General features: G+C 35.1%; 1 protein-coding gene across 18 annotated transcripts in view; it reads left to right on the top strand.

Moving 5' to 3' along the window:
• Positions 1-15,010, top strand: part of MYCBP2 (MYC binding protein 2) — a 275,403-nt gene that overhangs the window by 119,541 nt on the left and 140,852 nt on the right. For all 18 annotated transcript variants that reach the window (XM_017498820.2, XM_037727973.1, XM_017498830.2 and 15 more), the window contains 5 exons: positions 5,010-5,182; positions 6,228-6,353; positions 6,443-6,570; positions 11,616-11,707; positions 14,309-14,443. In XM_017498820.2, the coding sequence (XP_017354309.1) occupies positions 5,010-5,182; positions 6,228-6,353; positions 6,443-6,570; positions 11,616-11,707; positions 14,309-14,443 (654 nt within the window). The remainder of the gene's footprint in view (positions 1-5,009; positions 5,183-6,227; positions 6,354-6,442; positions 6,571-11,615; positions 11,708-14,308; positions 14,444-15,010) is intronic.

Here is a 15,010-nt window from a genome sequence, read left to right on the forward strand (position 1 = left end):
AAAAGCGGGAGGCATCACACTACTGGACTTCAAACTATACTATAAGGCTACAGTAATCAAAACAGAATGGTACTGGTACTAAAACAGACATATAGACCAATGGAACAGAACAGAGGTCTTAGAGGCAATGCCACACATCTTCAACCATCTGATCTTTGACAAACCTGACAAAAACAAGCAATGGGGAAAGGATTCCCTGTTTAATAAATGTTGTTGGGAAAACTGGCTAGCCATGTGCAGAAAACAGACCCTGGACCCCTTCCTGACAACTTACACTAAAATTAACTCCAGGTAGATTAAAGACTTAAACATAAGACCTAACACCATTAAAAACCCTATAATAAAACCTAGGCAAAACCATTCAGGACATAGGCATAGGCAAGGACTTCCTGACCAAAACACCAAAAGCATTGGCAACAAAAGCCAAAGTAGACAAATGAGACCTAATCGAACTCCACAGCTTCTGCACAGCAAAAGAAGCAGTCATTAGAGTGAATCAGCAACCAACAGAATGGGACAAAATTTTTGCAATCTACCCATCTGACAAAGGGCTGAAGAATCTGCAAAGAACTAAAACAGATTTACAAGAAAAAAATAAGCCCATTCAAAAGTGGGCAAAGGACATGAACAGACACTTTACAAGAAAAGACATACATGAGGCCAACAAACATATGAAAAAATGCTCATCATCACTTGTCATTATAGAAATGCAAATCAAAACTACATTGAGATACCACCTCACGCCAGTTAGAATGGTGATCATTAAAAAAATCTGGAGATAACAGATGCTGGAGAGGATGTGGAGAAATAAGAACACTTTTACAATGTTGGTGGAAGTGTAAATTAGTTCAACCATTGTAGAAGACAGTGTGGCGATTCCTCAAGGACCTAGAAATAGAAATTCCATTTGATCCAGCAATCCCATTACTGGGTATATATCCAAAGGATTATAAACCAGTCTACTATAAGGACACGTGCACACGAATGTTCATTGCAGCACTGTTTACAATAGCAAAGACCTGGAACCAACCCAAATGCCCATCGACGATAGACTGGACAGGGAAAATGTGGCACATACACACCATGGAGTATTATGCAGCCATCAAAAGCGATGAGTTTGTTTCCTTTGTAGGGACATGGATGAACCTGGAAACCATCATTCTCAGCAAACTGACACAAGAACAAAAAATCAAACACCGCATGTTCTCACTCATAGGTGGGTGTTGAAAAATGAGAACACATGGACACAGGGAGGGGAACATCACACACTGGGGTCTGTCGGGGGAAAATAGGGGAAGGACAGTGGAGGGTGGGGAGTTGGGGAGAGGTAGCATGGGGAGAAATGCCAGATATAGGTGAAGGGGAGGAAGGCAGCACATCACACTGCCGTGTGTGTACCTATGCAACAATCTTGCATGTTCTTCACATATACCCCAAAACCTAAAATGCAATAAAAAAAATAAAATACATTAAGATTTCATATTGGTATATACACATTTAAGGTTGTATAACTTTTACTCAACTTAATTTGATATTTGTCTCTTTTTTGTATGCTAAAATCTGTTTTTAGCAATATCAACAAATTCAATTACTTGATTATTTTACTATGTATGTACATAATAGTTTACAAATAACACAATGTTTTTATTAAAAGTATGCTTATTGAATTGTTAAAAAAAATACTGGTAGAAAAATATACAGGGTTATATGCAGTCTGGAAATTATTAAAATGTAGAGATAAATAAGGTACAAAAGAGACTCAAGAAATTATGTTGCATTTGTTTAAAATTTATTGTGTTGCTTTATATACAAAACAGAGAAGTTACCCTTCCTAGTGTTTCTAGCTTTGGATACTAGTAGGAGGTATACACTACCATCACCAGAGTGGCTGATCACAGGGCTGAGCACTTCTTTCCTCTTGTGGCTGGTCTTAGTAGGCAGGATTCCAGTAAATTGAAAGGTTGAAGTGGTGTGAATGAAAGACTTTTTTCTGTCTTCCTTCTACTGCCCATGCCTGCTTGCATTCTCATCAGACAGCTAAGTCCTGAGAGGCCATGTGGTAGCAGTGGGATAGATGATCTCAAATGCCTTGCCAACTCCTTGGTAATTTTCTTCCTTGTTCCAAAATAGAGATTAATCATGAGGCTTGCATTTGGAGTGAAGAGACTACTCCACTTCCCAGGCCAGTATTGGGTTGCATACATCAAACCAGTTACATCTCTCTGGCTGCATTGTGCAGGGTAGATGAAATAACAAGCGACTATGGGCCAGTGGTCTTTTGTGGTCATTCTTATGGAGACATGAGGTATTAAGAACCAAAGTTAGAGTGGTCACAGTGGGACAGAATGGAGGGGATAGGGAGGAGAACAGATGTAAAGATAGAATTGGCTGCAGTTACTTACTGATTAGAAGTCAGTGTACAATAGTCTTAGTTACCAAAGAGCACACTCTGGTTTGGACTTAGGTGTAAATTGATGTTTTATTGTTTTGTAGTTCTTATGTGTTTTATTTTTAAATGAAATAAATTTGCATTAACAAAACAAAAATAAAAATTGGCAGTATGGAATCTGTTTCTGGATACATTCACTAACTTAGTAATACCAGTATAACTAAATCTAACAATAAAAACTTACTTGAACTAGAACCATTTTCACGGGGTCTTAACAGAACTCTGAAGTATGATATTCAGCTGGTTGAACCTTGTCTTTTCACTTATGGTGATAGCAATAGACAGATGATCTCAAATACCTTGCCAGCTCCTCAGTCAATTTCTCAATTGTCGGAAAACAGAAATTAAGAGATGTTTTGGTAAAACAGCTGAGAGATATTTTTCTTTAAATCAGGATCAGAATTTCTGTTATTCTGACTTCTGGTTGCTTTGTGTCTTTTGTGTTTTTCAGTGGGGCACTTGCATTTTACAGCTATCATGTGCATTGCACATCCATTATTAGCTTACTTTGACCTTCCTTCTGGCCTGCATCGTTTTCCTTTTATATTATTTAGAAGCCCGCTTCACCTGAATAATTTGAAACATCATCTATAAAGAACAGATAAATGTTAAGAATACCTATTTTATTTTGCACATAAAAATTTACAGAAATAATACGTGAATTTGTGTTACTTTGTAAAAAGCAAAGCAAAAATGCATAGAGGAAAAAGGATGGTCATACTCTTTATCTGTTTCTTTTCCCATACCAAATCCTAATAACCTTCTCTGTGAATCACAAGTATGAAGTTTTGTTTATATTTGTCTGACACCTTTTAAAATGCATGTATTTTTCTTTTCATGTAATAAAAACATACCTATTCTAAAAGTTAGATTTTTGCTCAAAAATAATTTAGAGATCTTTCCAAGTCAGTATTTAAACAGCTTCATTATTAAAGCTGTGGAATTCTATGGTCTGGATATACCAAATATACTTAACTGTTTGCCCATCAGTGGACATTTTAGGTTGTTTTTTAATATTACAGTATTACCTATAATGCTACGGTAAACAAATACATATCTACACACAGAGTTATACACATGTGCAAGTATTTCTACAAGCTAGCTTTTAAAATGTAGAATTGCTGAGTTAAAAGATAGGCTCACAGAACTGTGAAATGACTGAGGTAAGTCTCCATCACTTTAGAAATTTTTATCTTGCGAAGAGAACATGCCTGGGAAGAAAAGACAATCCGCAGTAGGATCTGTGCCCTGTACTTGTTCTGAAGAGGTTTGAGGGCTTCAGTATTTAAAGAGGAAAAGTGAGCAGGAGGAAGAAGGGAAAAGAAAGAAAGAGAGGATGTGGTCACATTCTTGTAAGGGTTTGAGTCCATGTGTTGCACGTGAAAAGGAAGGGGTAGAGGGAACAGTGAATTATGTATTTGTCTGGAGATAAAGTAAACATAGAGTAGAGGAAGCAGTCAAATATGCATTCGTGTAGGGGGGCAAATAATTTCTGGTCTCTTCTTGCCCCTTACCATGAATTTTCTGGAACCAAAAAGAAATTTGAATCCACAGATAATTAGAAACCATGTGTTTCCATTGTTTACCATCAAAAGAGTTAGTGAAACTGTTGAACACTGAAGACCAAGGGAAAATCTTAAAAGCAGCCAGAGAGAAAAGAACGATCACCTAAACAATAAGATCAACAGCACTTCTCAAAAGCAATAATACAATAATATTAATGCTACTAATTATAGAAGCTACTATCATATACTTTATTTTCTCCCAAATGCTATTTTAAGTACTTTTTAAAAATAATATAAAATCTTAAAATTGTGGTAAAAGTACAGTGTAAAATTTACCATCTTAATTATTTTAAAAGTCTGCAGTCAGTAGTGTTTAGTATATTTATGTTACTGTGAAAGAGATCATCAGAACTTTTTTCCCTTGGAAAACTGAGACTATATTTATTAAACAACAGCTTGCATCCTCCACTTCCTGACCCCTAAAAGAGGTCAGGAAGTGGAGATAGCTTTTTGAAGTTTTTGTTATGAAAGAGTTAAGAGAAATGGAATGATGACGACGTTGTGGGTTCCTAATAGTTTCTTTTGGTGTTTACTTTTTATTCATATGGTCGAACAGCCACATCCATTCTGTGTTTCCTTTCTGAGAATAGCATTCCCTGTCCTTGCCTATTTTTTGCTATGGATTGATTGTTTCTAACTCTTGAGGATATTGTAGTTTTGTCTCACATATACACTTCACATTTTTCTTCAATTTGTCCTTTGCTTTTAAAGTTTTTAATGGGGCATTTGTTGAGTATCATATTTATATGTATGTATCAAAACTTTAAGTATACAGTCTTGCTATATTATTTATTATAATCTATTTTCAAATTATTTCACTTTTAGTGATATAATTTTTTTTGTATGTTTAGCTTAGATCTAGAAGATAATGAGCTACATTTTTCCTCTTTAAGCCGACTGTATTATTTATTCTCTTTGTATCATCAGTTATGTTTTAGGAAGTTTTTAAAAACAAAACCATGTTGAGGTGCTGTAATTATTCTTTTTCTTTAAAGGTTTCGACCAAATACTAGAGAACTGTGGTGTTACAATGCAGTGGTTGCTGATGCCAGACTTCCCTCTGCAGCAGACATGCAGTCCAGATGTAGTATTCTAAGTCCTGAACTTGCCTTACCAACAGGATCAAGGGCACTCACTACTCGATCTCATGCAGCTTTGCACATTTTAGGTAGGATTGCGATTTGATGTACCATTAATTCACATTAATGTGTGCTGTCTTGGGTTTTGTTTTTTATTTTTAATTATTTAGAATTTTTAAATTTATATGTAATTCTATCTTGTTTGTTAAACATAATAATATACAAAATAAGTTACTCCTCTAAGAGGCTAATTCCATGGAAAACAATACATGAGACCTGTACCAACACCATGAAAGATTTATGTATGCCCAAGTAGTTAATTTTCCCAGAGGTAGACCCTTAAAAATAATGTGTTTGCTCAACGTGAATGTATAAACTTTTAAAGGTATGATAAAATATTCAAGTATATGTTTAAGTATATTATTTTAAATATCAAATTTTATAAAATATAATTAATTTTATATACCACTTCTATCTCTTCTTATATAACAGTTTTCCACAGCATATCAGCTTTATTCTCATTTAATTACTTTGAGATATAGTACTTTTGCAACATATTTATTCTGTAGCTGGAGATTTTATATCACTCCACATAACTATGTATTTTGTTGTTTTTGAAAATGATCCTTAAAAAGACTCATTTTAAGCCCTAGCACTTGCAGTTGTGAAATCATATTCCTAAGTATAATTACTAGATCATAAATATAACTCTTTGTTTCTTTTTTCTCAAATTTCATTTTGGTATCTATTGTAGAAATCCAAAACTAGTGTTGATTAAGGTTATGTGACACTAATGTGTCTTCCTCAAATGGTACTTTCAGGATCAAACTAATTTGGAGAGTTTCATAAAAGGAAGAACCTTATAAGAACTCAAAGGCTAAGTGATTTCAACTTTTCAGCGATCCAGTTTTGTGTAAAAGGCTGTCATACAGCATGTTTAAATATGACCATTAATCAGACAAGGGAGAATTTGTATTGGTTTTAAGTATTCTTCCATGAAATGATGTTTAAAGCTCGGAGTAACATTCCAAGTTTATTTATTATAATATATCCCTTATAGCATTTTATGTCATCAATAATACCATAGGACATTTTAATTTCAATGAATTAATTTTTGTTTATTTGTTGTTTTAGGTTGTCTTGATACCTTGGCAGCTATGCAGGACTTAAAAATGGGTGTTGCAAGTACAGAGGAAGAGACTCAAGCAGTAATGAAGGTTTATTCTAAAGAAGATTATAGTGTGGTAAACAGGTTTGAAAGTATGTATACTTAGGTTTAGGAAATATTGTCTTACAACTGAAATATATGTGGATATTTTAAAACATAGATTATTATTTATATCATTTAGGTCATGGAGGAGGCTGGGGTTATTCTGCCCATTCAGTAGAAGCTATACGTTTTAGTGCCGACACTGATATTTTACTTGGTGGTCTTGGTCTGTTTGGAGGTAGAGGAGAATATACTGCTAAAATTAAGGTAAAGTTCATCAACAATGTTGCCCTTTTTTGTTTGAAGATACTGATTTTGTCTTAATTTATTATTTTAATGTTTCATTTTTTTCTTTTAAACTTGGTTTATTTTGTTTTTAATGCTTCTTTTTAAAGATAGAGGAAACATTGCTAAAATTGACGATAATAATACTAAATAAGAAACTCATTAAATATAACTCACTAAGAAGGGAGGAAATGAAAGAAAAATTATTTTTCAATAATTTACAACTGAAAAAAGGCTATTATTATCTCAGTCTTTTGTATGGAACTTCCTGGAGTTCTAGCAATACCAGTGCCTTTTTATGTGGCTACTTTTTTATAGCCATTTTAATGACAGACAAGGTGCAGCTGTTTAGGGACATTTTGATGTGGCTAAAAAGTTTGAGCATTTTTAGTTCCAAATACTATGTAAACAGACATCTTCATCCCAGGAATGGAGACCAGGGATGAGTGAGAGATCGTGTTAGGGGAGGATTCCATCTGGTAGACAAACTAAAAATCATTGAGAGTCAGTCATATGTTTATCACACCTATTCATGTCTAAAAGGGCCAACAATTATCCTGAGCAAAGTATATGTTCATTCTTTGAACATTCACTGATAGTTTGAATGTTCTGCTTCTCAAATTACCTAATTTTGCTCTTAAAAGAAAAAAGAAAACTGTAATTTCTGCCTGAATTTCAATAGCAGGCTTCACAAAAAAATCCCAGTTAAATGTCATCTATCCAGGAGGTATTTTCTTAGTTCTCTCAATAATATCTAAAAATGATATCAATATGTTAACACTCCTTTGTAATGATGGTTTCCAAGGACACTCCCCATGGATACCCAACCAGCACTGACAAATTTAAAGAAATATTTGCTTGTTTCTGATTATAGTTAGAATACGTGTGCTAAAAAAAAAACCAGATAATATAAGGATGCATAAACATTTAAAGCTCCTATAGTTAAATGGAGTATAGTGATAGAATAATGATTAAGGACTCTTATAGCACATGTATGTTGATAATAAGAAAAACGGTAGATTGTCTTTGGCTCATTTCAGTGCAACTACTTCAAAATTATTTTAGGATGTCTTGATTCATCCTCAAGTTAGAAAAGCAACCTCAATGTATACTTGACCATGTCTAATAAGCTCATTAGGAAAATATGTTTTTTCCTAGCTCTAAGAGATTTTTTATATTTGGAATAGCGAATAGCATAGTGGACCTTATTTTCAAACATTGTGGTATATAGAATTATAGAGGCCTTCTATAAATGTAGTTTTTATATTAGCCCTGTTTTTCTTTTTCAGCCTCAAATTCTACCTCACTCCTTCTATCCTCTGGAAATGATCTCGCCTTTTGTATTCAGTTATCCAATTAATGGACTAAGGCCTTTCAACAGTAGTCAGGTTTTTTTTTTTTTCTCCCTTCACCTCTTTCTAAGGTATACATTTGTTAAGCCCTTCTTTATTTTTTTGTTTTGTTTTCATACCTCTAGTTATTTCTTGTTTCTTCTATCTCTTTTAGGTTCATTCCCTTCCACCTGGCCACTGAAAGTAGGAGTTCCTCAAAAACCAGCTCAAGGCCCTCTTTCTTCACATATTCTTATAAGTATTCTCTTTTAAGCCCAAAGTTTTAATACTCATCAGCATACCATAATCCACAAATTTATGTCTCCAACTCAGACTTCTTTGATGCATTTCCATATAAATACATTAAAGGCACATCAGTTATCAGTCATAATATCTCAACTCAATTCATGCTGTTCCACTGATCTCTCTCTCGTGATTAGTGCTACCCTCCATATGCTTGATACATAGGCCAGAAACCTAGACATTTTTTGGATAGGCCTCATTATCTGTTTCTTCCCCACAAAAAAAAAGACTCTTCTATCATTACCCTAGGCAAAGATATTTGTCTTAGACTAGCCACCTAGCTAGTCTCTGTATACATTCTTTCTTTCTTTCTTTTTTTTAAATAATTATTTTACTTTAGGTGCATACATTCTTTCTATACTTTCTGTCTCCATTCTTTCTCTTACCATTCCTATTTGAACCTACTCTAGTCCGATTTTTGCCCCACCACTGACATTGCCCTTGTTAAGGACACTGCTGACTTTCGTATTGCTAAATTCGGTAGTCAAGCCTCAGCTCTCATCTTCCTTAACCAGTCAGCTGAATTTAACCCAACTGAGTTCTCTTTGAAATATTTTCTTCCTTTGTCCCCCAGGACACCATCTGTCATTTTCCTTCTGTCCCACTGACTGCTCTTCTTAGTATCTGCTGGTTGCTCATCATCTTCCTGACCTCTAAATGTTGGAGTGCCAACAACTCAGTTTTGACATCTTTTAAAAGTATTCTTTTCCCCATAGTGGTCCAGCCTCATGGACTTTTATCTCTGATGACTTTTAAACGTATAGACCTCTTCTCTGATTTTAAACCCATGTGTACAACTGCCTGTGCTGTGTCTCCACGTGAATGTCTGATAGGCATTTCGGAGGTTACATACTCAATACCGTGCTTCTGACGATCTGACTAAACCTGCTGTCCTCATGTTCTTCCCCATCCCAGTTAACTGACTCAGCATGGAGTTAACTTCATTATCCTGTTTGCTCAGGCCAAAAGTCTTGGAGTCATCCTTGATTCTACTCTTTCTTTTACACACATCTGCTTTAGCAGCAAATATTGTTGGTTCTACTTTCAAAATTAATCCAGAATCTAACCACTTCTGAAAACTGCCACTGGTATCAGATTGGCCCATGCCACAGCCATTCTCATCAGGATTGTAAAAGTAGCCTCCCAGCTTGTGTGCTGTGTCTGTCCTCACCCCATTTATTCCATTCTCAGTGCGGCAGAGTGATTCTCTTAAAATGTACAAGAGATTGCATCATAGTCTCTTTAGAATCCTGTAGTGTCTTCCTATGTTAGAATGAGAATCAAAGGCCTTAGAAGGACCTGCAAAGTCCCCATAAGAACTGACTGTCATCACCTCTCTGACCTTTTGTTCTACTAGTTGTTTTACTCTAATCCCATGACACTGGCCTGCTTATTGTTTCTTGAGCATTCTAGGTACGGTCAAATCTCAGTACCTCTTCACTTGCTGTTTCCTCTTAACTACAGCTCTCTTCACTTCAACACCTACATAGCCCACTTCCTCATTGCCTTCAGAGCTTCATTCCTTGGTAAGCCTATTTAAAACTGTAAATTTGATTTCCAACCATAAACTTACTCCCACTAGCCCCCAATTCTTTGCAATATTTATCCCTTTATGTCCAATTTCTAGAACTGTGCTTGGCATACAGTATGTGTTCAGAAATATTTGTTTAATGTAAATAGGGGAGCCAGGTTAGGGGGAAATTATTAGGAACCTTCATAGCATGCTGTGGAGGAGATGAGAAACCAAGGAATAATTTTAGATTAAGAAAGCTTTCTGATTAATCATTTTTATAAGCGTACTAAGGATCATGAAACAAATGCAAAAACCCTCAACTTTGGAACATGGGTTAGAAGAAGAAGAGAATGGAGTTAAGCCTAATTTGTCTTTGAAATATTCTAGCCAGCAATAGGGAATATGTTGAATTGAAAAGCTTTGATACCAATAAGAGAATACAGTAATGGCAGATAAACATAGAAAAAGGATTATTTCAGGCTTTTTTTTTTTTTTTTTTTTTTTTCAGGATACTCCACCTTGATTTTTATTCCAGAACATATGGAGATCTGAAGTCCCAAACATACTTTTTTTTCTTGAGACAGAGTCTCTCTTGGTCACCCATACTGGAGTGCAGTGACGCCATCTCAGCTTATTGCAACCTCCACCTCCTGGGTTCAAGTGATTCTTCTACCGCAGCCTCCCGAGTAGCTGGGACTGCAGGCATGTGCCACCACGTCCAGCTCAGTTTTGTATTTTTAGCAGAGACAGGGTTTCACCTTGTTGGCCAGGCTGGTCTCATGTGACCTCATATATTTGCCTGCTTCAGCCTCCCAAAGTGCTGGGATTACAGGCGTGAGCCACCAGGCCCGGCCTATTTCAGACTTTTTATCTGAATGACTAGGTGAATAAAAGTACCATTAACCAGAAAAGAAAAGCCAGGAGGAGGGTGTAGAACTAGTGGGATGAAGGGAATCCAATTACTGTTGAGAGTAAGATCTGAGCTGGAGAAAGATTTCTAAGTCACTAGCATATAATTTAAGAATTTAGACACCTAGCACAGTACCTGTCCAGTAAATTTTAATTCATTTTAATCTTTATCTGCCTCTCTTGCAATTCATCTGCTGTAATTATCCAGAGGAAAAGGTTTTTGTTTTTTTTAAACAGGCATTTTTTAAAAAGACCTTTTTCTTATAATTCTTATTTTCTCTTAATTTTTAACCTTTTCCTATTGGATATATATTTTTTTCTTACCCCAGAGGATCTTCCCCATTTTAAGAGCCATTTTTATCGTGCTTTTTTCATCTTTTTTTCTTGCCATATTACTTTGAACTATATTTTGTTACCTATTGTTTTTAAGGATTCTTACACTGCTCTTCTTTTTGTCTCTGAAGCTAATATTATTCTATCCTTTTTTTTTTTAAAAGAATTCTACAGTATTCACTTAATTTTTAAAAGTACTGTGAGGAGGAAACTATTAGTGTCCACCCACCTTCTATGGATGAGGAAACTAGGTCCCAGAATCTCAGAGCTAGTAAGCAATGAAACAAGACTCTACCTCATTTAGAAACTCTCTTAGGTAAAAATTTTTGGTTGCATTCTCTCACCTTTTTCAGATGCTTATATCAGGTTCAAAACTTGTATAGAAGTATTTGGAGCATTTGATATGAATAGATGAATATATAAATTAGGAAAACAGAGGTTAATGTAGGCCATAAAACCTTGTTTCCTAATTTAAATACATATGTTTATGTATTTCCCCTAATAATGTTAAAAAAGTAGGTACTCTGATTTTTACATTTGGTATGGTCCGGCATACATGGAACATGCACAAAATTATGAACACATTGTTCCTCAACTTTGTATAGCTGATTTATATAAATGATTTTCTCTCCCCTTAGCTGTTTGAATTGGGTCCTGATGGAGGAGATCATGAAACTGATGGTGACCTTCTTGCAGAGACTGATGTATTGGCTTATGACTGTGCTGCTAGGTAAATAATTTGTGCATTATTCATGGTAACTCTTGGGTACTTAAAAATTTATTATAAATGAATATACATAACTTTAAAAGGAAGTTTTGAATAATCTGCTATGAATATCAGATGCTTGAGAAATTAAATTATATATTAAGCAGTGTAAGTATTGCTTTCAAAAATGTTGCATTTAAACCAATACACTTCATAAATTTATTTCATAAGTTAATTCAACTGTTTCAAACTTGAAGATAAAAATAGAAATATGCATATATTTTATACACCTTTACTTTCATGAATCTCTTACAGAACACCTAGTTTGCTAGTGTTCTAGTGATAGTGCAGTTATTTATTACTCCTGACATTACAGGTAATAAATAATTAGTGTCGAGTGGTTATATTTGGCCATAATTCAGATGTATCCTGACATCATGCCAGTATGATATACTTGATAATAACACACTTAGGGAGGTGACCAGCTTTACTGAAACTTTTTGGGAATTTATCAAAATTAGTATGTTTATTTATGAAGGTTCATTAACTAAGAGACCTACACTTTATATCAGCCCTCTTTATGTAACCCTAAGAATTATCTCAGTATTATCTTATGATTAATGTTCCCTGGTTTGAAGCAGGGAATATTATGATAAGAAAAATTATAAACTGAGCTTCATAGTAGTCATAATATGCTATGTTTCCCAACAATAATTATGTTAAGAAAACCTTGTAGGTTTTTGGCTAGTGAAAATGTATATTTTCAGAAACAAGGATGATTACAATATACTGACTGCTTGTATAAGATACATACTTTTGAAAACAAAAGAGTAAGTCTAAAGAAAATTTGGACTGTTTCTTAGGCATTAACTAATATCAGAAGATTTTTTTTAGTAATCTTTAATGTTTTATACAAATGAATATTAGGGAAAATTTCAAGAAAGTTAATTGATTAATTTTTACCAAAGCCTTAAGGTATTATTATCATTTGCTGTATTTATTTATTTATTTTTGAGACAAAGTCTCATTCCACCACCCAGGCTGTAGTGCAATGGTGTGATCTCAACTCATTGCAACCTCTGCCTCCCAGGTTTAAGTAATTCTCATGCCTCTGTCTCTCTAGTCACTGAGAGGTTGCACGCCACCAAGCCCAGTTAATTTTTGTATTTTTAGTAGAGATGGGCTTTTTCACCATGCTGGCCAGGCTGGTCTTGAACTCCTTACCTCAAGTGATCTGCCTGCCTTGGCCTCCCAAAGTGCTGGGTTTACAGGCATGAGCCACTGCGCCTGGCCGCCATTTGTTTTTGAGCATATGATTATGAGTCCGAAATATAAAGCACAGTTTCATTTATAGAGAATCATCTAGGGTTTCTGCATTTGCTTGTGTACAAAGCCCAGATTCCTAAGGCATTGGGAGTACTGAAGTATTTCCGTAACACCCAGCATTATTTTTGACTTTCTACCTTCTATTCTTCTATAGCTATCTTAATGCGTTAATGAAATACAACACCTTGCCATTTCCTGACTTTTGTACTTCAATACCTCTACAGATTTTTTCATGATATTCTCCATCTTCTTTAAATGCCCTTTATCCTTCTCTTAATTCCAGGTACAGCCAGTAAACATTACATCCACTCTGTTACCTAGAACTTTGTAACTTGCTTATGCCCTTTAGAAGATGCCCTTACTTATTGTATTTTTCTCTCCTTCTAAATTAATAACTTTTTTGTGTAGATATCCTGTGACAGACTCCAAATACCTATCCGACTTAACTCAATGTTCAGGACAACCCTTTGAGCTAGACATTATTTTCACCCCAGTTTTCAGGTGAAGAAGCTAAGGTACTGAGAAGATAGAGTAACTTGCTCCGAGTTGCCCTGCTAGCAAGTCACAAAGCTGGGCCTTGAACTCAGGCCGCCTGACTCCAGGGCCATTTTCTTAACACGCTGCCTCTCAAAACTATTTAGCTGAATGAATGAGCTTTAAAACTAAAGTTCAGATTTTTATTTTATAGCAAAATTTGCTTTTTTTTTTTTTCTGAGACGAAGTCTCACTCTGTCACCCAGGCTAGAGTGCAGTGGGGCAATCTTGGCTCGCTGCAACCTCCACCTCCCAGGTTCAAGCGAATTCTCCTGCCTCAGCCTCCCAAGTAGCTGGAACTACAGGTGCATGCCACCACACTTGGCTAATTTTTTTTTTTTTGTATTTTTAGTAGAGACAGGGTTTCATCATATTAGCCAGGATGGTCTTGATCTCCTGATCTCATGATTGACCCGTTTCAGCTTCCCAAAGTGCTGAGATTGCAGGCGTGAGCCACTGCGCCCAGACAAAATTTGCATGTTTTTTAACATCAGTTTAAAACATTCTACCTTATTTTAATATGAAAGTTATATAAGATTTAAGGATATTGTAGAATTCGAGAAGAGGAGAAAGAAATAACACAGATAATATGTTGTTTGCTTGTGTTCTCTTTCAGACTTCTTAAAATAGAGTGTTTTTTATGTTGGTTTATAAGAATTTTATAATTCAGTTTCATGTTTTTGTTTATAAGGGATTTTGAAAAAATAAATGTATGTAACAGAGAAATACAAAAACATTGTCTTTGACTCACTAATTTTTTCTCAGAGAAAAATATGCAATGATGTTTGATGAGCCTGTTCTCCTGCAAGCTGGGTGGTGGTATGTAGCATGGGCCCGAGTGTCAGGACCTAGCAGTGACTGTGGATCTCATGGACAGGCGTCTATTACCACAGATGATGGGTAAGTAAATGCCCGGGTGTTACTTAAGCGATTCTTATTTTTGTCAGTGGAATACTGTTTTGAAAGCTCAAAGGACTTTTCAGCAGAATTTAAAAGCTTAGGAAGACTAGAGCATAATATAATTGCTAAAAATTAAATTCATGTAACCTCATGCCAAATTAAGATTGAGACAGAACAAGGAGATAATAAGACCACTGTACTTGGCTCTTGTCAGATGGTATTTGTATATATTTCTGGGTATTACATTGTTTATGAGCTTGACTACCAAATTAGAAATTATATAGAGGAGGGTGACAAGGAAAATGAGGTGTTTGAAACCATAAAAAAGAAGTAGATATGTGATACTACATTTGGTGGTGCATGAGAAAACAGTTTAAAATTTCAGAGTTTCAGCAATGTGTATTATTTTAGCAAAATGTAGGGAAAATTTTGCTGTTTTGAAATAACTTTCATGTATAGAGTACTTTTCAGTTTGTACAACACTTTCTTATGTATTACCTGATTTGATGTCCTCAGTAGCTTTATGAAGCAGTTATTAGCCCCTTTTTATACTCCAAGGACCAGAGA

This window comes from Cebus imitator, unplaced genomic scaffold (assembly GCF_001604975.1).
Source record: "Cebus imitator isolate Cc_AM_T3 unplaced genomic scaffold, Cebus_imitator-1.0 Scaffold252, whole genome shotgun sequence".
Taxonomy (NCBI): Eukaryota; Metazoa; Chordata; class Mammalia; order Primates; family Cebidae; genus Cebus; species Cebus imitator.